Source organism: Anopheles funestus, chromosome 3RL (genome assembly GCF_943734845.2).
Source record: "Anopheles funestus chromosome 3RL, idAnoFuneDA-416_04, whole genome shotgun sequence".
Lineage (NCBI taxonomy): Eukaryota > Metazoa > Arthropoda > Insecta > Diptera > Culicidae > Anopheles > Anopheles funestus.
Window position 1 is genome coordinate 56,692,325 of NC_064599.1, and position 22,534 is coordinate 56,714,858.

Consider the following 22,534-nt stretch of genomic DNA (forward strand, 5'->3'; position numbering starts at 1 on the left):
TGAATCAATAGCACCTTCTGGCATTTAAGCGTCAAAAACATCTAAGTTGAACTAGCAAAAGCCTTTTTTTCTTATAATGTTTAAGTGCTATTTAAATTGTTGACAAAGCAAGACACAGTACATTAAATATAATCCAACGATGCCTACTGCTGCGGAAGGCCAATTTGTCCGTCTATGTTTTATGCAGCAATGTCTACCTACCCACATACTGCGCCACGCTGCAAAATCAATCTCGCGTCTTGGTTTCGCAGAGTTTCGCGAAGAAAGAAGAACTGGAAACAAAGAACGGGAAACAACAACAAAAAAACGCGACACGACCAGGAATATTCTCATATTGCAAAAGTTGATCCACCGCCACTGTGGGCTGATTGCAAAAAGCTCAGAACAGCTTTGCCATACGTCGCGGGAAGGAACAAACTCAGAAGGGAGCAGTAGTCAGTGAAGGGGCAGAAAAAAAACTGATTAAGCAACTGTGAAGTACTAACCAAGTGAGCACTCGTGCAACGCACCACGGGGGTGTCCTGGTACGAAAGTGAGGCAAACTTTTACCGTTTTTACAATTGACTCTCTTTTGCGATCTCGTGCCATTTTCGTAAAACACTTTCGCTGCCCTAATAGCACCAAAAACCGTCCCATCGCGTTATGACGCACGCATCAATGCATCGCAGTTCGGAGTGCGCGCGTACAAAACATTGCCCCGTCTTGGTTCGTCCTCTGTCCGGCATCCGAGGCACGAAAGCTTTCCCGACACACACAAAGAGGCCTCCAATTGGCCTTCGAACTTCTGCTATCAGGTTAATCTTGCAGCGCACACAGCCATCACACGGCCAATACTTACTTTTAAAGCGGTTTACTCTGCACAAACTTCCCTCATAACATTTCGAACGTTACGTGCCACACCTCTGTAAACCGGCCGCGGGACTGCGAGGGACGAAGCTGAGAACTTCGTCAAAAATTAATCCACCGCCAGCGTGCGAATCTCAGATGGTTTTGCCGAATATTCGTTGATCTTTTTATTGACATGCCTACTCGCTTTCTTTACTCTCTATCATTCGACCACGATTCCGGTCGCCTCTTTTCACCTTCACTATTTACCCTGCCTGGTCGCACCACCGTGCGTACTTAAAAACTCGTTACCGGCTCGTAAAAATTTCGCTTATTTCAACTACGCACAGACCGACCGGGACCAGCGTTTGAACTCGAACGGTCGAGAGGATTAATTTTAGGATGATGGACCCACGTACAAACCCAACGGCGGTTCAGTCGTGGGAAATTACGCTGCTGAAAGCTTCTGTACGAAACCGGTCTAAGCTGGGCAAAAGGCAAGGGACTCCGTAAAAACACCCGAAAACAACCCGAAAAATTACCTTTTTCACTGCAGATTGAGTCTCCCGCCCATGTTCGGAATTGACTCTCATCATTAAACGACGGCAACGACATGGTGTGCGGGTGTTCATTTTCTTTTTTCAAACCAACCCACCACGAAAGTACTCCGATGGGGCCAGTTCCCATTCACCATTCGATGGATTGAACTGTGCAAAACGGGATCGTTTTGTTTTGTAATTTGTATCGCTTCATTTCGTACTTGGTTCCCGGACAGGTGGCTGGGTGGTGGCGTACTGCACCGGGTAGCAATTGCTGCCAACGGTGGCAATCGGCAATTGGACGTCATCGTCGTTTGCCGATGTCGTTGTCAGTGGTCCAATTTCACTCTCGCCAACATCATCGACCAGCCGTCTAATGTTGGCGCTACTTACCGTTGAAATTGGATTCTGGTTTCGATTGCCCTTTCCCGTGTCGTTTTGTGTCTCCTTCGGAACTCCCTTTAATTTCCACCTACACCGACGAGAGAATCGGTTAGCAACAGCGTTGAAATGTCACCGAAATTGGATTATCTAATTCTTGCTGCCCGCTCTGTACTACCATCCCAGGTTCAGTTCGTCCTGTCACAGAAGTGCATCGATTTTTTTATGCATCTTCTTTACCATACTCAACACGCTGCCTTGTAATTTGTCCTTTTTCTGCTTTCAAAAATGATTTAATGTCGGATGGGTCAGTGATACCTGAGACCGATTACACCCGGTGTTCGGTGCACCAAAGTGAATGGAACGTGAATGAAAACACTCACGGACAAGGGTAATTCAATTTTGACTTTGAAATTAATCGCTTTAGAATGAGACCATTTCGTGCCGGTGTATCGATGTAAAGGATTTTACATTTCAATTGAAACTACCTTTCTGTGTGGATTATGTTCAGCACAAATTAAACCTTTTAATTTGTTTCACAATTTTGTTGATCGTTCCATTATTTTTTGTTCTACTTAATTTTGAGATTAAAAACAAGAATATTAAATTTTATGAAACCTGTTGTCAATTATGATACGATTTCATTATTTTTAATTAAATAACAGTTAACCTACTTGGTATAAAATTTTAAACCAAAATTTTCATTTTTCATAAGTTTATATGTTTATAATTTTATTTAAAAAATAACATCGTAAATAGCCGTCATTCTTAGGTTTAAATAAGAAATAAAAGGAAAAAAATTATAAGCAACACAATAAGTAAATAGTTATTCATGTTATATTCCAAACTGCCAAACTCTTTTCATAACTAAATTATTTCTGAACATTTGAAACTTACTTTATTTCGCTAAATCAAATAAGTTATATTTAACGTTGTTTAGAAAAAATAAAATTATTGCTCTTTTATCTTGTTTTAAAAGCCTTCTTATTTAAATACATAAATTCATACTGTGTTTCAATTCAATCATACTTTTTAAATTCAATGCCATAAATTTGCTTAACTGAACTAAATTTATCTTAAACTTTTCGTTTTTGGGATTTTCCAAAAGAACAATTTTTTCATGATTTTTTTTTCTCGGTTAGAACGGCCTGGCCGTATCAAGACTGATTTTACCACGTAGCAGGATGGTCAGTCCATGCTACGGGGGGACGGTTCGGATGGGATTTGAACCCGGTCCTGGCGTGTGGACGGGCGCCGTTTATCACATATACCACCGCCCCATTTTTTTCGTTAATTATTAGCAAGTAAATTTGACAACACACGCATTCTAAGGCAAGAAAATAGGAAATTTATAAAAAGACATACAAATTTACGTTTGTACAGGAAACTTCACACTTGCAATATTTTAAGCGTCTTTGTATGGTGATACGTTTATTTATAGGGCTAATTTATTTTATTACATGTTCAAGAAACATAAATATTTTCGAACAAGCTGACTGTATATCGCCCTTTAAAACACATTTTTACGAGAGTTTAAATCTATTATAAGAATTATAATGTGCTTCAGACAAATAAAATAAGCGTCAAAATAATCCACAGTGCTTTTAATTAAAATTTCATTTAAAGCTATATTTTACAGCTAGATACACAACACATCATAAATACCGCATTGCAAATTCACAGCAATACCGATAAAGTAATGTTATCACCACAATCTGTGTCTTATCACTGCATTCCATACTAGTTCTACACGCTTTTTTTCTTTATCAAACAACCATACAGTTAGAGTAGATTCAAATGCTTTGCTTTATTAACCTTTTATTTGCCACAGCACTGCTATCGATTCCAGCCCCATCTTATCGTCATTTAGATGAAGTTAAGAATCCAGCTACGAACAGCCGAGATACGGACAAACACATCCGGACGACCGGTGGCACACGGGATACCCCACGATGCGACACCGATGGCATAGTTATCTAGAACGAGCGCACCACCTTCATCGCCCTGCAATGCAATGTAACAACATAAAATCGATTATAACCATTGTTCAAAATGTGCCTTCGCAACACGATTCCTTACCCCACAGATGCCCTGTCCTTCACGGGTCAGCGTGCACAGTGAAGATGGTCCGATACGCCAACCGTCAGCTCCCAAGAAGTTGGCACAGTCCTCATTGCTCAGTGTGTTAACGTTCAAAAACTGAAGCGCATTGGTGTTGCCTCCGTTTGCCTAAAACGAAATAGGATTGGTTCACAACAAAAGTTCTCAGTATTATCCACACGTTGAGTTGTTAAAATAAAACACACGCACCACCGAAGCTCCCCATCCGAAGACACGAGCTCGTACGGCAACTCCAATCACTTCCGCTGACAGTGGCAGTGGTTGAACCGATTGAGTCAAAATGATCGGAAGTGCAGTCTGGAACAGTGCGACATCATGCTCAAGCGTGTTGACGTTGAAGCTTGGATGGGTTATAATCTGAATGCCATAGAACGGTACGGCCGCCGTATTGAGGAACCGAGATCCCGTTACAGCCATTGTGGTCGTCGCCAAACGACCCGACAAACAGTTGGCCGACGAAAGTACGAACCGGTTGCTCAACAGTGTACCACCGCAAAGGTGCTGATTGATCGAGTTTCTCAACGAAACCATCCATGGTGCATCTCCGGCAACGGCATCGATTCCTCCAACAATACGTCTATTGGGTCCAGCTACAAACGCACACAAAAATGAAGATATGTATATCATCTACAAAAAAGGCGGACAAAACCACCATTGAACTTACCGATCGCGGAAGCTGCCACGAGCAGAGCGGTCAACACCAACACCACCTGTTGTACACGAGCCATTGTATATAGGGAACGGACAAATGAGACACTAAAAGGGAACTACCTCTAGTAGCAGCATTTTATGGGCTCGTACTGTATCACCCTATCAGCGATATAGACCCCCAACCGCTTATCGAAAGATAAGCTTAAGCTTCATCATCATTAGTAAAGGGATATCGAACCCGTCTGATGACGGTAGCAGACGGAAACAACATGTATTGGTGATCGTGGACCAATATCATGGCGTGATATTGTACAATTCCCCCCAGGAAGATAAGAGTTCCCATTACATACACCGTGCTTAGAAATCCAAGAACATAACAATCAGTGTATTTATTTCGACTTGCTCCAATGATATCCCTTCTTAGAACACACCAGTAATTGCAGTGATCCAGGCGCGGAACGATGCAACGCGTACGTACACATCTGGATAGCCGACGGCGCACGGAATACCCCACGACACTAGACCAACCAATTCGCCATCATTTACCAGCGGACCACCGGAGTCTCCCATACAAGTGCCCTGTGCGTTCCGGCTGTACGTGCACAGATTGTCGCGGGTGACGACTCGATTCTGAAGGTTGAGGAAACGTTGTGTACAATCCTCATTGCTGATCGTACGCAGAGCCACGAACTGCAGCACATCGGCCGGTGTTGGAACGTTGACCGATGTTAAACCCCATCCAGATGCAAGGACTGCCCGATTGGCCGGTGTGTACGCGCGGGCCATCTTCACCGGAAACACGGCTGTATTGAAATGCATCGCCCACATAGTGCGCACTATGGCAATATCATTCTGCTGCGTCCACTCGTTAAAGTTGGGATGCACGATCACCTCCCGCACATCGTAATTGAAACCGCCATGTGCGCTCGTAAGCCCACCAACAACCGCAATTACATCCTCTGCCTTACGGTTGATCAGGCAGTGTCCCGCCGTCAAGATCCAGTAATCACCGATGATGGCACCACCGCAGAAATGCCTGTACGATAACGTTGTCAGCGATACTTGGTACGGGAATTGACCCGAGGCTGCATTCATACCACCAATAATACGCCCCTGCCATTCCGTTGAGCGTAGCGATGTGTCTGTCGCAAATGGTAAAGATCACCTATAAGTTCACCAACACCATAAGATCGTTCAAAACATTTCTTTACCTTCAGCACTCGCCAAAACGGCAACGCACAGTACTACAAACGCAACCAAGCGATTCATTGTTCGGAACGACACAACAGAAACCCACTAACTTCCAATAAGTATTGCCTACCGCTGGTTGGTTTCAAACCGTACTTTGAGACGTAGAAAGTACTACCTGCAATTTATAGCAACTAGCATGGTGAAAACAAATATCTCCAAATCAAGACGTCTTGCCAAGAATTTGATCGCGAAACATCAACTTCAACATGGAGTTGACAGTTTACAAGCGCGATCGCATAGGCTACAGACGATAAGACGAGGCCCTTCGCTAGATACACTCTGTGTCTCCTGTCACAAAAACTTACAGTCGATTATGATTGATAGAATTACTGAAGTCTGATACAAGACAACTGGTTTTCACCCAGTTTGCTTGCTAAAATGCATCCAATTGTCTGGCGCTACCGACATGTCAGTGTGTTAGACATCATTTTCGGCAAAGCGGCTAACTCTGCATAAGTTACGGAACTAAAATGACATTTTCGCAACGTCTCAACTTGTAGAACATTGAGATAATCACAACCAACCATGTCATTCTACAACATTTGAGAGATTTTCTGCTGAAAGTTTGAGGAATCCAGTCGCCTGTCACAAAAATCCTTGAGGCTCAAACTGTGAAAAAGATTTATGAGTCAACTATTAAAATAAACATAGTTCAAGGTATATGAAAAAATCTTAGGCGTTTTTAAGAAAATTATGCTCTAACGATGTTGGATCCGAACAATTGAGGAGATAACACAATAGCGTGATCAACAGTACAATGATCTCACTGTTGTATAGCGAATCATTTTTTCATACTACTAATGTCATTATAACTTCATTGCAGAAACTAGTCCTTAAAGTATTTGGCTTCTCTTCTGCAGAACGATTTAGTAGATTATTGGATTACCAAATTTTAATGTTCACAATACCGGATACTTCCGCAATTTAAAGTCGTATGAGAGATAGTCTTCATTACCAAAAAAGTAATTTTAAGACATTCCCAAAGACACAAACACCGTAGAGCGGTAATCCAACATAAGATGAAATATTGAGATCGTCAGAATGATTGAGAATCATCCTTTAATTCTGCCATAACACTATCAGCGATTTGATTGTCGGTGCGAATGTCGAAGAGGTCTACGACTGGCAGATTGTACAATGAAATTTTAATTTAAAATTGAGGGCATGTAAATGTAAAGCGGCATGCATATGTAAAGGGTATTCAAAACTGACTATCGTAGTGCCCATCACATACTAGTTGTGACCAGTAAAATAAGGCCATTCAGTCTAAAATACTCTTCGTACTCTAATAATTCGCAATTTCATTTGTCTCCACTCGAAATCGGTAAATTTTAAACTTACCAAACTCGTGAAATCATCGAATTAAACTATGTAATATGAAGCGCAAACAAGGGTTTAAATTTTAATAATTTGTTTTCATAATTTTTACACCTCCATTTGCTTAACAATAACTTACAACTGCGCCTTAAATGAGAGTGTGCGCAAGAATCCAGCCGCGGTGGGATGAGATACGAGCGTAGACATCCGGATATCCTTCACCGCATGGAATACCCCACGAAACGATGCCATGAAGCTCGGCACCGTGCACCAGCGGGCTACCCGCATCACCGAGACAAGTTCCCTGACCAACAGGACTGCTACTGCACAGAGTCGAATCGTAGATACGCGCATCATACGGAGCAGCGAACCGAGCACGGCATTCCAGCTGGGATATAATGTTCACCGCAATGTACTGCAGGTTATCCGGGAACTGAGGGTTGGAGAACTGCAAAACACAATACGAACGTTAGTTTGGTGGTTAACTTTTCAATGCTTGGCAAAGCGTTCACGAAGTCTTATCTACCTCAAGACGGCCCCAACCAGATACGAGGGCTCCATATGCCACATTAACATTATAAGAACCAAGCTGCACGCCCTGAACAGCGTCACTTAGCACTATCGGCGAGGACACGCGAACCACTGCAACATCGTTGGCCAACGTTTCCGAAGCAAAGTTAGGATGGATGACGATGCGTTGCAGGCCGAGATTGAAGCCTCCCTGACTCAATCGATAGGCACCCACTACCACGCGGGTATCCGTCGTCGCACGGCCAGCCATACACGAGCCCGCCGTAATGACCCACTGTTGATTCAACACGGCACCACCGCAGATGTGCGTACCGTCAGCAGTACGGAACGATGCCTGATATGGGAAGTCTCCATCCCGTGCGTAAGTTCCACCAACGATACGTCCCTTCCACTGCTGGTAAAGCGGGTCCGAGGTGGCCAGATCACCACTGACGGCTACGGCCAGCAGGCCAAGAATTAGTGCAGCTGCTTTGCGATACATTTTTGTGTGCAAACGCGTTTCGTTTCCTATCGAAATGGCAATTGTCTTCCGTTGAGGAATGATCGCGGATTTTTATACAAACCAAGGAAGTGGAACCGTTGGCTTATCGTGTACCAGTCTCACTAATACCTCCCCAAAAGTTAGGATTGTTGATAAAAGGCCATCCCTACCGGGCATGTGGTGCAACCTGATACAGATCAAGCTGATAAAGTCTTCTACATCTAGTGTTCTTCATCCATACACAATGGCACATGTAAACAAGCCTTTATCACGCATTTCTTATGCACAAGAACCATAATAACACGAGCCTTTCAGTGAGCATCCAGACATCTTTACAACTAACCCTCCCAAACGCATTTTAGATAGATACCAGTCCCACCATACAAATACGTGCCGATGCAGGTGTTCATTAGGGGTTAATCAATGCAATTAGCCGCCACCTAATCTTGCGCTATTCGTGAACTCGTCAGCTTATCATCTTTGAGCCACTGGATGGAGTTGCCCAAAAAAAAAAAGAAATTATAAATGAGTCGGCGAAAAGTGTAAGCTCACCCCATATTTGAGAAATATGAGAAAAAGGTAAGACGATTAGATAATCGTTGAAGGGCTCCTAGTGTCCAATAATGTCTGGAAAGTATTTTTAGATTCGTCTACCCGTAAGATGTTATACCTTCTTACAAGCTGATAAAAAAAGCCGATTGATAACCATTTGCGATTGAATGTGTCTAGATTTCAGTCACATGGATACTGAATGTATCCCTGCATTAAAAAAAACTCCGCCGAAGTTTTGGAATTCAACATTTGGATACGGTCTTGCAGTAATTGTATAAGCAATTATTTCTGGAATTATTATTTCACGTTCATTAAGTTACCTTCGCATCACATACTATCCATATCGCGATATCAATATCGATACAGAAACGATAGATTGTCTTGGTATGCTATCTTTTGTTGAACAAACTGATAAAATAAATTAGACCACATTGTCAAATTATTCGATAATTATCTTTGCTGTGTTCTTGCTATGGAGTTGTAAAATGTAATGTTTAATTGAAGATCTTTATCTAGACATTCGACGAGCATCGTCATCCTGTCTAGACCTTCTCCTTATTTGTATTACGAGTTTTCTTTGCTGTTATATAAGAATATGAAATATAGAAACAATGAACGACTAACCTGACCTAACCTATGAATAATGCTACATATAACGTTATATGGCGAAATTGAGATTTTCAACTAACCTCATTTCGTGCTTTGCAATATCCGTTTTTAACTTGTGGTAAATCTACCACACTACATGGATCTTCATACTTCATTCCTTTGCTTTTTTAAAACTGCTTGTTAACGTTTTTTTTCAATATTACTAAGCATTCTTAGTTCTTACGTAACCGGGTGAAAAAGCTTCAAAGCTTTGCTAACAAAAACAAGATGGCGCTGATACGTTGAGAAATATCGCCGTCAGACAATGGACAATGAGCTAAAAGTCGCGCGGAGGTCATTCTAAACTGACTAACTGAGCGCAGAAATTGTATATCACTTAACTTACAATGGAATTCAAAACCTACTCTTGAATTTCAGTTAACAATATGTGATATGTACTTACACCGTTTAAATCTGCAAATTAAAAAAATTTATGAATTTTAAACAATATATTTATTTCATATTGATACTTTTCAGAACCAACTTTTCTGTAAAGATATTGATAAACCATTTTGAGCTGTAATTTTTAAATTATTTTATTGGTTTAAAATTATCAACAAGCTCAATAAATGCGTTCAAAATTCTCAGAGAAAAAAGTTTTGTCTAACAAATGATACCACCTGTTTCATCATAGTTGTAAATACTTATACTATGTTCGCATAATCAATACAAATGTTCAATTTTTGTATCGGTTTTGATATTGATCGCAAATAAGAAAGACCATTTGTGGATTTATTTTGCCAAATCCTAAATCAAAAACAAAATTACACCTTCGAAAGACTTTTAATTAAAAATCTTAAACTGTTGGGTCTAAAGTCTATGGAAAATCTTTCAATGGCCTTATCTCTTGTTACATTGATAAAAATAATTCGACTGTTTCACAAAAATAAAACAGAAAAGCAGTAAAAATGAAAATGCACGTTAAAAGGGGTATTTCTACCCCATTTTGGTCTACTCATTATTTGAATAACTCTCTAGAGGAGGTACTCTGTACGACTGTAAATATGTTTAATTATAACTCTTGTTTTTAAATCATCTTCAGAACCATTTTCGATGTTTAATTATTAACAAACAGTACATTATTCTTTTATCACATAAAGAAACCAAACTCTTGTTTAATTTTGAAAATATGTTTTTTAATAATCCTATTTTTTCAGTGCCATATTCATATCATCACAATCACATACACCTGGTCAGGTGATTACTTTGTAGCGATCGCTTAGACAGCGTTGGCATTGATCCAGCCGACGAAGGACGAGACGCGAGCGAACACATCGGGACTGCCGAGGCCGCACGGGATACCCCACGAGACAATACCGTGGACGGCACCACCCTGAACCAGCGGGCCACCGGAGTCTCCCATGCACATGCCCTGGCCGGACGGGCTGAGCGTACAGACGGTCGAGTCGAAGACACGGTTAGCGTTGGCCACGGTGTGACGGCTACGGCAATCAGCCAGCGTGATGATTTGGGTGTTCAGGAACTGCAGATGGTTCGGGATACCGATGTTGGCCTGAAAGTGGGGAAACAATCGGTTAACATCGCGAATGTTCACTCTACACGTCACGAGTACGTACTCCGAGCTGACCCCAACCGGAAGCGACGGCTCCTCCACCGGTGACGAAGTTCGTTCCAAGACCAATTGGCTGCACAGCGGCGGTGTACGTGATGAAGCTAGCGGTCTGCACCAGCGACACATCGTTGGCGAGCGTGTTGGCGTTGTAGCTCGGGTGGTTGACGATGCGGGCCGTCTGGTGAGCAATGCCTCCACTGTTCAGGAAGAGAGCACCAACCACGGAGACCGTGTTGCCAGTGGTACGACCGATCGTGCAGTGAGCAGCCGACAGCACATAGCGATTGTTAATGATCGAGCCACCGCAGAAGTGAGCATTGCCGGCGGAACGCAGCGAAACCTGGTACGGGAACTGGTTCGTTCCGGCGTTCTGACCACCAACGATACGTCCGGCCCATTCGTAGTACTCGGGCGACAGTACTGTGAAGTAGTAGATGAAGCAACTCAATCAATCCCTGTCACTTTTCCCGGTGATCAGGACAAGGCAGGCAGGATCGTCCTTTTCCCATATACGTACCGTTGCCGAAGGCCGAAACGGCCAGACCGATGGTCAGCAGAACGCTAAGGCGGAACATTTTGTTGAGGAAGTTAGACGACGGATAGACTCCACTACGGTTGACGGGTCATTTTATATACCTCACGGTGGGAAAGACCGGACAAACAGTAGTCGCTACCTGATAATCTAAGCGATAGTGAATGTGCAAGGATTTGGAAAATGTGTGTTTGGGATTTGATTTATTGTGTTCCAGTTATCAACCACCACGATAAGGATAAAATTGTGATAACGGCCCAAATACGATCGGAACGATGGTGGGAGTTTGGTGAGGGACGACTCATTTTGCAATCTCCAATCCACCTAGTCCACAATGTACGTGATACAAAGATTCTGAGCTGGTTTTTAGTTCGTATAGTTAAATCGAATAGCATTTTCTTTATAAAAACTTCGAAACAGATCTCAACAAATTAAGTGACTTTTCAACACCTTCCAACATCATGCAGCCTAAAGCAAAGTTAATAATCACACACGGTGAATGGCGTTTTGTGCGTTACGTCGATTCATTTTCGGACCCAGTGATATCGGAACGATTGATAATAACCCATTTATAGATATCAATTACGGGAATAACCAGACTCGATGTGTACATGTAACAACACCGATCGTACCGATGTTGCACTTTGCGTTTTGTGGCTCGTGGACCTTGTCAATGAACTACGGTCAATTACCGCCAACGTCACACGGGAAGTGTCATCCGTTGGTACATGTTGACTCTAAGGCCACCTAGCGTTTTACGAATCAATCTCCGTAAGTCATGCACAACCGACAACGACGACACCGTCCGTCCATAGCGCAGCCTTCAAGGTCTGACGTTTCTTCAACCGGTCTTCGTGTACCGCAAGACGCAATATCTTTCTGGACGGTGTGCATCAAATGTCTGCAAAGGTCCAACCGCTTACGTAAAAATAAAACTCACGATTAAGTGCAATATCGCTAGGATTATTGACCCTATCGATTTCGGAGCTGTTTATCGGCGCAAGCAAAGGGAACTTTCAAAACGCGACCACAAACAACAACGAGTACATGGATTTCCCTGTATCATACTCGGTGGGAGCGATAAAGCAGAGCAGCTAGTACCAGTTCTTAATTATAGCTGAAATTTATACCTTTATAAATCTATTACCAATTTGGCGAAATTTCACCTTTTTTTATTTTTATTAAACACAAGCATTTCCTTTTTCACACAAGCTGAAAATTTGTATATCGATATATATTGATTCAAAATTATTAATTATTTCAGCTTTTGAAGCAACAGTTTAAAGAACAGTTCCTACGTAAGCCGAATATTTGTATGAGCATCCTTCGAGCAATAAAATCTCTTTTACACGAATTATTGCCTGTTAATATAATTTTCTTATATTGCCATTAAATGTCATTAAATTAACTCAATTATTTATATCACAATTATTTATAATTTTTAAAACAAAAGTTCTTCTGCTTCTGCTTCTTAAACCTTCAACAACTAGACTGTTGTATTGAGACGAACAATTGACTAAACTAAAACATCTCAAAAAACAACTTCTTGAAACCTACCACGAACTCTCGTGTCGCCAAAATGTCCCAAGGAGTAAGCCAACGCCTAATCCATTGTATTTTCCTTCCGCTTCTAAGCAGCACGCTAATAACGCCTATTTGTGTGTCAAAAACAAAAACGGGTCAAATCAATCCCATGCCATACCCGCCACAGACACAGCTTACCGTTTGGTGGCATATGCGCTCACACATCACTGGGACACATGCTGGAGGGCCTACTGCCTATCGATCCAACAATGAGCTACCCAGCGGAGGGTGGCTTTCGGTTCGAGAGTTTCGAAAGCCGCTCGCTTATGAGGCACTTTCATTTCAGCGTGCCACCGGTATGGACGCGTACGAAGCTACCGGTTCCAGTGAAGATCCCGAGGTACGGCAGGCTTTTTCCGATAGCATTCTACACATTCTAAGACCACTCTCGGTACTGGAGCTGCCCGGGATGGGTTCGCGGTGTGAAAACGATTCCGACTCTACTCGAAGCGCATTATCGGAGCCTTTTTCCGACCTGGACGAATCCTACATCTTGTTGGATCAACGGAAAAAGGTATGCAATTCTTCATTTTGAAGTTATCCCGACCAAAGGCATCATTTCTACTCTTCGGACAATTCTAGAAACCAGGAAAGGATGAAGGTGATGACATGATGCTGTTGAATCAATTCACCTCCGAGTTTCGGGAAGTTTACGATCAGCTTATCGGTGAGCTGGATGGGAAGGAAGAACCAATCCTACCAACGGAAGGCGTCCAAGAGCAACAAGATTTTACCCACGAATTATCGCTTGAAGATACGAGCGGATTTAGTCCACCCTTTCAAAGTTTCATCGATGAGATGTTGCTCAAATGTGACCTCAAGTATCATCTAGACGAGAAGAAAAAGCAGCACGATCTGCACCGTCGTAAGCACCGTCGGGTGCGCAAGGTACATCCTACAGCACCGAAGGACGCACTGGAACCTGCCGAACGGGACTCGCTGTCCGGTGTGTGGCGTATGCTCGATGCTATGTCCGAACCGAACGGTTTCCCCATCACCGAAGGACAGTACGATCTGTACGAGGATGAACGGTTTGAGTGGTTACTGCGGGAAAAGATTCCCTGGCAGCGGATGGAAGTGTCCCGGAAAAAGTGTGAACAGTGGCTTAAGATTGGGCCCAATGCCGGTAAGCTGTCGGATGAGAAACGATCACGCCAGTCCCATCGAGCATCGAGTCAACGACGTTGGTGAAAACCGAAGCACAGGGGAAGGAACCAGCATTTACCACCCAGTATTAAGTATCCTGTGTGCCATAAGCGTAGTTTGAAAAAAAACACAAACGACTCAATACTTTATTGAGTTCCGGATTCTCTATTCTATTGAACACTGCAACGTTGCTTCCTATTCAAGATCGAAATCGCATTCAATCTGCTTATGTGTTCCAGGATGCAGCACAATGAGGAAAATGTGCACACAATGCGTGCACACTTGCCATAAGTCAATCCGGATGCTGCTGATGCGCTCGGTAAAGGATAAATAATAAAAGGAAATGTTACGATATTCAATAGAGAGTGTCATTCATTTTACATCGTTGGTGTAGTGTAAAAGGCATATATGCACAATGACAGTAAATGGAATGGAAAGTATTTTTCTTGGGAGTTCAATTTTATTCTATTTTTTTGTATCACCATATGGTAAATCAGCATCATAGGAAGATATAAAAATAATGTAAAAAGATGAAGCGACTGTTAGTGCGATAGTTTAGTTTCTTTGAACATATTTCTTAATCGTCTTTCATTTATTAAACATATTTTGAGAGTTTTTTACACGTTCATATTGCTTTAGTTAATATTTCTTATTGTTGCTGTGTAGCTTATTCAATATTTTAATTTATTTACTTGCATGTACATGTATGTAAATATATTTTATTTACACTTTTATCTTTTTGTTAGCTTTACTTATGATTTAAGTTTCTGTCTTATTGCATTAGTATAACATTGTAAATTTTATGTGTTAATGTCTTATTTACTTTGAAGTTTGCTGTAATCATTAACTGATTATTTGTTTTAGTATTTTTCATTTGTTCTTCAATTATTTTTATTTTTTTATATGTTTTTTTTTCTTTTCCTCTTTCTTTCTCTCAATTGTTTCATTGTTTAATTTTGTGTAATTCATTTACTCTTTTGTTTTAGTTTCTTTAATAATGATATTTCCAAGATTTTAGACATTACTTTTTAGTGTTTTCATTAATTTTGTTTCTTTTCATCTTTTCATCAATAGTTGCACCCAATCCAAAAATATTTTATTTCAATCTCAGCATCACAACAGTCCATCTGTACAAATGTTTTTATTTTGAATTTAATTATCAAACCGTACCATTTATACACCACTAACAAAGGAAAACAAAAACAGAAGATTCACGGTTTGGTTTTTTGTCTACAAGCATCACCTTGGTCACGCAAACATCTGACACCCGAGCTGCATAACCACTAACGATGCCATTCATCGGTTCGCTCATTGCTGTAAAACAAAAGAGGCTTTAATTAATCATGCGATCAATAGGAAGTTGCCGCACGTGCACCGCACACTAATGTCGATCGATGAGCCGTGCTTAAAGTCGAACGTTGATATAGCTCCCGGTGGCTCAGTGGAAATGCCAAGCCAACCCAAGGAAGCATTACTGACTTGTACCTATCAAAATTAATTAAACGAAAACTTTACATTCATTCCACTCTCTGCAGGAAGTGTACTAGATAGTTAAGGGGGGGAACAAAGTGTGCCAGTAGTCAAGAGGGACGGTTGTTGTTTGTTTAAAAACCGTTGTCAAAGGCTCCTCCTGTCACAATACACCGAGGCTCCCATGATGACGATGGCGTGAAGGTTGTTCTACGTGTTCTAAACCGCACCGCACGTGTGACTATCGTGCGTGCACAACCTGTTCGTCTGCCGATTTGACGAAGGAAACTCGTAGAGTTGCCAATCGATGGTGGGCACGAGTATAATCCATCCAGTAGTGGTCGTAGCAGTGACAGATACGGGCACCGGGCATAAGCTCCGGATCTAACACGTAAACATGCCTCCTGGCCGGTTTCGCCTGCTAAACACGCAACGCCCAAGGTAGTTTGTGATCGTTTGGGAGGGACTAAAATAAAGAGCCCTTCCGGTGGTTTCCCGTCCTTTCCGGATGCTTTAACGAATCGGAACGTTCGTCAGCACAGCGACTTCCGCTCTCACGGTTAGTGTTGCCATTTTTACGAGCACTTGTGGCGTCTCGTCCACTCTCCCAACCTCGTCACTAAGCTTGGTGCTAGCCGTGTTCCAACCAGTGATAAAATATATATATCAGCAACGCCACAGCAACAACAAGAGCGAAAACGGGTACGAAACTCTTGTTTCGTTTCATAAATTTAATCAAAACTAATGACAACGGCATTAGTATGCCAAGTCAGATTTTGCCAATTAATTCAGCGCTGCATCTCCTCGCTGGCCACTCTCGAGACCCATCGTATGACGACCGTAACGATGAGCAGCCGTAACATCATGGATTTGCCTCACAAGCATGGACACTTTTCAGCACGGGAAAATCGTACGTCCCCGAGACGGTGACCCCTCCAGGCAGAAAATGCTTGCAAATGGGGAAAGTTTTGACTGGAGGAAAAAAAAACAGTACATCCCAGTAAAAAGAGACGAAATACCGAGCGCACTACACAGAGAGAAAGCTAATGATTGTTTCGTAAATTCGGGAACACGCAAAACGATCCTTCCGCAACACCGGCTGCATACAGCCGGGTGGTGCAAATGTGTTGCATCCCGTTGCAACCAACTAGCCGTGTTGATCGATGAAACCCGCCAACAGCGGGAACATTGCATTTGTCAACGCGAAAGGAAAGTCACATTTCGGGTTGACAAGAAAAAAGTGTTCACTTCCGCGCTTTTAGACGGGCAGCTTGTTGGTAATTAGCGACTGGAAAATTTATTCATGCGAATCTCATGTTCTACAATGAGATAGAGCTATTGTTGTCTTTCTTTTACAATAGACCAATAGTAAGTGTTTAGAAAGCAGACGAGAAAATTCTAGAAAATTTATTGTGAAACATTAGGTTGTTCTTAAAAATATATTAGTACTAGTAGTAGTAGTAGTAGTAGTAGTGGTAGTAGTAGTAGCAGTAGTATTAGTAGTAGTAGTAGTAGTAGTAGTAGTAGTAGTAGTCAACGTCGTAGTAGTTGGACTACTAATGAATTTCTCTGATATGTGAAACAAAAGTAACTAATAAATAGTAACCATAACACTATTTAGTTTAGTCACTGTTTACACTGTTTAGTCATAAAAGTGCCAAAGAATAATAATTTGGCAAAGAAGTTGTTCAGAAAGTAAATATATCCCATATGCAATAAAGGAGATAAGCTAGAGTACATCATTTACAGTTGTATTACTCCTTAATAGTGCAATATCGACTTGCCTCTTCCGTAGAAGAGCTAGTCGAAAACCATAAGAGAACATTTCGAAACGGAAAATCAAAAACTGATCGGATCTACCCCATTCGGCAAATCTTGGCGAAGATGGCGGAACAACAGCTCCACTGTTCTGTCTCTTCATAGATTTCAATTATGTATATTATGTATAGCATAGCCAGACTTGTAACCCAAGCTTACCAGAGCACGAATGACAATGACCAACTTCACATGGCTTTGCTGCAACCAAGGGTCTATAATTTAGCGCTAGAGAACGCCTTCCTCGGTTCAGAGGAGGAAACTTCGTGAACTATAGGTTCTATAAGTCAATACAGATCCTGGAGTACACTGATTACATAAACAACATTAGCTCTCTTTTGTGGACGTTTAGCAAATGATCAAGCAGATGACAGAAACCCTCAGGTTTGGAGACTAGCAAGGGAATTTATGATGGTCACATGAACAAACCAAATTGGTGGCATTACCAACGGCCTTGCTAAAAAATCCTGAATTACGCAGAAATAACATACGGATATAGTGATCGTACTCTTGATGTCGTCCAACATTTCACCTTTCTTGTGTCAAAGTAAACTAAGGGGTTAGGGTGTTGGATATCTACCGGTCTTTCTACAGTTTGAAGATTTTTTTTCCATTGAAAACACCTGTCGCAACGATCGAAGCTGGGATTATGAAGAGCCTATATAGTTCCACATCACATACGGCTCTGAGACATGAACTTTGTCCAAAACTAAAGAAATTCTTTGGCCGACGTTCGAGAGAAAGATGTTTATAGCATTTTTTACCCCTCGACAACGAAAGAGTAGCTATATTAACGAGCTCTAAGAGCTATACGATGAACTCACTACCGCACAGCAAATTAGACGCGCCATGCTTCGGTGGGTTCGTCATGTAATTCGTATGGCACCGGACAACCCAGCCCGTAAAGTTCTTTTAAGTCGTCCACATGGACAGAGGAGGGGTGGTAGGCCCTTCGATATCTGAATTATAAGAATTGAATCTTTGTAGTACCTCATGTAATTCAAAGTAATATCTCTCTCTCCCTCTTTTCTTGGCTTAGCGACCTCTAAGCTCACACCGGGGATTTCTGGTTTACTAGACTTATTTTTACCACTAAGTCTGAAAGTCATTTCTTGCTACAGGGGGTCGGCGGACCGTATAGGATTTAATACCCGGTTCTGTCGGCTGGAAACGGCACCGTTCATCACGTACACCACCAGGCCGCCCTCCGTAATCTAAGTAATATTAATTCTAAAACAGCAAAACAAAACACTAAAAATGAATTGATTTATCTCGAAAAGCTTAGCGCCATCTTATTTCTCCCATTCGTCCTTGGTATTTGCAGTAAATCCAGCGCTCTAGCCACACACACAAAAAAACTACAATAAATTCATCATCCTAACAATCCTCATCAAAACATCAAGACAATAATGCAATCTCTACATCGATTATGATCATCACAAAAAGACACGATGATGTATGATGTCACCCTTACGGTCTCCACTTGACCGGAATGATGCGAAGCTCAAACAGTAAAGCTCTTGGCAACCAAAAAAAAAATCCATTCATCTAACGAACCGACCGTACACCGGTCACATCATCGTCAGTGCTACCATTATTCGGGCCCCAAACTTAATTGAATTGAACCAACACTGACCGCAGGCCCTGTCCGTAAATAGACCTCGCTGGCTGCTTGACTGATACCCAAAGTCCGAACTTTACTAACCAGCAAACGGCCTAACTCTAGTTTCGCTTTGCCGGAAGATTCTTCTTCCCCAAAAAAAAAAAGAAAACACCGTGGCTTACCGTACCCAAGATTGTCCGTAAATCCCACGTTTTTACGATCGTGCGTCCACCAAAGCGTTCACTGTCCGTTTCTGCACGGCACGGAAAGTGCGAAAACACTTGCAAAACTTTATGTTAATTGTCATAAAGGATTACGGCTCGTGAGCTCGTGAAACAAAAGCGTAAAGTTAGAAGACGCCGGCCGAAAGGTAGTTTTACCGCTGCGAACCATCTCGGAGCGCTAGGCGGACCGCAATAGCTTCAAGGTTTCGTTCGTCGTCAACCTCAAAGCCTAGTGAAATCGTACTTCTGACAAGGTTGCTCCTATGGAGTGTACGAAACCATAAAGCTAAACGGGGAAAGCAAAAAAAAAAAACGACGAACGACCACCCGAAACAAGAAAGTGAGTGTTGTAATTTATCTTGATAATTTATGAGGTGTCGTTTCCATCCACCGAAGGAGCGTAGGATCGGAGCTGAAATTGGCCAAACCAACGTGCACTACCGACCACTAAAAGTGGGATTAGAGAACGCTTGCAATGTAACGACGATTCCAAGAATTCGGTCTCGTTATACATACGCGCGAACTAACTCCCAGACACACACACACACATATGGTTTGGCCGCAAGTCTCGCTTCCACTCAACGGTAATGATCCCAATTTACTTACATACCAAAAAAAAAACACCATCCACCAGCATGGAAGTGCACCTGCACTGCATTTGTTGCACAGGCTAGAGAGAAGTGTGAACTTGTGGTTGTGGTTGTACTAAACTTCCGAGAAACATCCGAAAGTGGTAGAGCTAGTAGAGGTGAAGGAAATCTTTCAACCATGGAAAGCCTTCTGACTGGCGACATTTTACTTGCCGCGGCAGTCTTAAGAGGATTAAGAATGCGTTACCCTTCCATCTCTTTATTTTGCTTTTGAAATGGTTTGGTTGGTAAGTTTTTGTCCCAAGATTTGGCCACACTTAAACAACGGTACGGGAAAATGGAAAGTTTTCTTACCACGCTGGGGTATGCAGCTGCTTTACCGAACATGGGGTAAAATCTCCAAAAAGAACCCGAATCTAAGGCAAACCCTAGGCACGTTCTTCCGTTTATCTTGGACCATTTGCAACTTTTGCGGCGGTTTGTTGGGTGCCACTTTCAAGCCATGTTCAAGCTGAAGCTCAGTTCGGTTTGTGGCCGGTTGTTCGGGAAGATTTTCTTCCACAAAAGAAATGTTCCGGCGTGCCAGTTTCTTTTGCGTAAGGCACACAAACACACAAAAAAAACAAAACTTCCAACCTTCAACTCCAGTACTTCACGGTGCAACTCGGAAAAAAGGTGTCTCATTTGTTCGCTGTAGAAATGCAAATAAAGATGGAAGCGTGTTAGAGTAGAGCATGTAATTACAAAAGTACCTTTCTAGGTATTAATCACATTTTCTCGTTACATTCATGGTAGAGGAAAAAAAAGCCAGAGAAGAGAAGAAAAAACGCAACCATCTTCATTTAATCATTTCGCGTGCGTTAAGTAACGCACTGCCATAGCGTTAACGATAGCTGTTCTACAGTTTAATGAAAGAAAAAAGTATCTTCATGTTATTTTAAAAAAAACATAGACTTGAAAAGTACTCTGAAAGGTAAAAACGAGCTTTGTTATTCAAATTAGAAACGAATAAAAAAGAATAAAAGCTCGTAGCAATTACTCTAAAAGGATACTTCATTGAATTTTAATGACTAAACACATAATAAAGCATAGAAAAATGGCCACAACTCGAAGGGGTTTCTTTTCTACCTTTTAGTACCATGCTAAACCACATGTAAGCATTTCAAATCCGTTCATTACACACTTTATTTTCCTTCTTATCCCAGCTAAAGCTACCTTCCGCAAATGAGCTTCTTGTGTATTTTATTTCCTATTACAAAACATTCCACTATTCGCCTCCACTCTAAAGGACACTTCAGAGAGAAATCTTTTCAACAACAACTAAAAATCCTTTCAAATAGAATGATTCATTCTGAGATGCAAAGGTACAAAAAAGCTCCAAGACTAGTGCGCCATTTACCGGACCCATAATTCCACACATTTGTCTATCCCGTCAAGCGTGTGTAAAGTGTGCATATAAAGGCACACGCGGTATCGACAGTATCTTCATCTGTGTCCTTCAGTTGCGAAACCTTGGAATTGGTAACTGTGCAGCTTCAAATGCAATTTTTTCTCACAGACGAACAAAAACCCTCGGAAATAAATAACGCTCGCGGCGCTTACATTCTTGCACGATGCACGATGCGCAAGAGTTACTGTAAGTACGGAAACAATAAATGCTGGCAAACTAAAAAGAAGACACGGATTTTGCCTCTTCCAACACTCTTAGTCTCAGTCTAAAGTCAAACAAACTGAGAGAAAAAAAAGAAAAATACAAAACACAATCGAATCCGTTGTAAGGAATGCTATAAAATGGATGGAAATGCTAACAAACGCAAATATAACTGTCACCAGGGATAGCTAGTCCGTTGGCCTTGCGAAACGGAACGAGGCTCCGGGACTGCCGAGACGTCATCTCGTATCCAACCCAAAAACCCCGGTTTAGACAAGATTTGCCTTCATTTTGCATTTGTGCTCATGCTCATCATCCTCGGCCAGTACCATTTCGTGCGACATTCTCACCGGTACTATTACGGACAAGTTTGTCTAGCTAGTCTGGCCGCTGCGCTACTCTTGAAGCACGGTAAAAGAAAAATATGTTAGACATACTACATTTTTTATCAAAACCTTCGTAGCCACCAAGCAAGGAAGTGGAAGCGAATGGAGAATGAGCATTGTTTCACGCACCAGTTCCTGTTCCTAGCCCCATAGGATAGTATGTTTGGGTTTCTTTTCGGAGGAGTTTCAGCATAATGATGACGAGACAGTGGGCCACAGACACCAAATAAAACAGCAATGCGTAGGAATGGGTCCAGAGAGGGTTAACAAACTTCAGGGCGTGATAAAACCTTACTTCCCCCCCAATTCCGCACCCCGAGCCTTGCTACTTCCGGACACTGTTTCCTTCGATTTGTGTCGCACATATACTCCCGTCAAAGTATGCAAATTACGGCAAATAAATTCTCAAACCCCTTCCCACAAGAAAAGTTCTGCTCGTCTCGTTTGTTTTTTTTCTTATGGAGTGTGTCTGCAATGTAGCGTACGGCAGCTAACCACAAACGGGTTCACCTGCGTTACAGGACGTTACGGTTCTTCAACTCGAGATGTAAAAATAAAACAGGTGAAAACGGAAGACACAGACTGGCACAAAATAGCTAGCATGTTAAATAATCAAAAAGTCATTCCTTCCGCCGACATCGTCACCATCATCGTTCATGTCAC

At 42.0% G+C, this 22,534-nt stretch overlaps 4 protein-coding genes across 4 annotated transcripts; 1 reads left to right on the forward strand and 3 right to left on the reverse strand.

Moving 5' to 3' along the window:
* Nucleotides 1-3,272: 3,272 nt before the first annotated feature.
* Nucleotides 3,273-6,206, reverse strand: LOC125769509 (transmembrane protease serine 9-like). Its single transcript, XM_049438243.1, has 7 exons — nt 5,729-6,206; nt 4,949-5,659; nt 4,756-4,759; nt 4,531-4,622; nt 4,056-4,456; nt 3,825-3,974; nt 3,273-3,749 (listed from the first exon to the last, which is right to left on the reverse strand). The coding sequence occupies exons 1-7, from the start codon at nt 5,784-5,786 to the stop codon at nt 3,612-3,614; spliced, it is 1,554 nt and encodes a 517-aa protein (XP_049294200.1). The 5' UTR covers nt 5,787-6,206; the 3' UTR covers nt 3,273-3,611.
* A 943-nt stretch (nt 6,207-7,149) lies between these two features.
* On the reverse strand, nt 7,150-9,597 carry LOC125770257 (trypsin delta-like). The gene is made up of 2 exons (XM_049439661.1): nt 7,612-9,597; nt 7,150-7,533 (listed from the first exon to the last, which is right to left on the reverse strand). The coding sequence occupies exons 1-2, from the start codon at nt 8,095-8,097 to the stop codon at nt 7,234-7,236; spliced, it is 786 nt and encodes a 261-aa protein (XP_049295618.1). The 5' UTR covers nt 8,098-9,597; the 3' UTR covers nt 7,150-7,233.
* Nucleotides 9,598-10,353: 756 nt separating this feature from the next.
* On the reverse strand, nt 10,354-11,493 carry LOC125770259 (chymotrypsin-2-like). Its single transcript, XM_049439663.1, has 3 exons — nt 11,388-11,493; nt 10,875-11,290; nt 10,354-10,810 (listed from the first exon to the last, which is right to left on the reverse strand). Exons 1-3 carry the CDS (start codon nt 11,443-11,445, stop codon nt 10,517-10,519), a joined length of 768 nt encoding a protein of 255 aa, XP_049295620.1. The 5' UTR covers nt 11,446-11,493; the 3' UTR covers nt 10,354-10,516.
* Nucleotides 11,494-12,870: 1,377 nt separating this feature from the next.
* LOC125770219 (uncharacterized) lies at nt 12,871-14,491 on the forward strand. Its single transcript, XM_049439604.1, has 2 exons — nt 12,871-13,500; nt 13,569-14,491. Exons 1-2 carry the CDS (start codon nt 12,982-12,984, stop codon nt 14,175-14,177), a joined length of 1,128 nt encoding a protein of 375 aa, XP_049295561.1. The 5' UTR covers nt 12,871-12,981; the 3' UTR covers nt 14,178-14,491.
* The last annotated feature ends 8,043 nt before the right edge of the window (nt 14,492-22,534 follow it).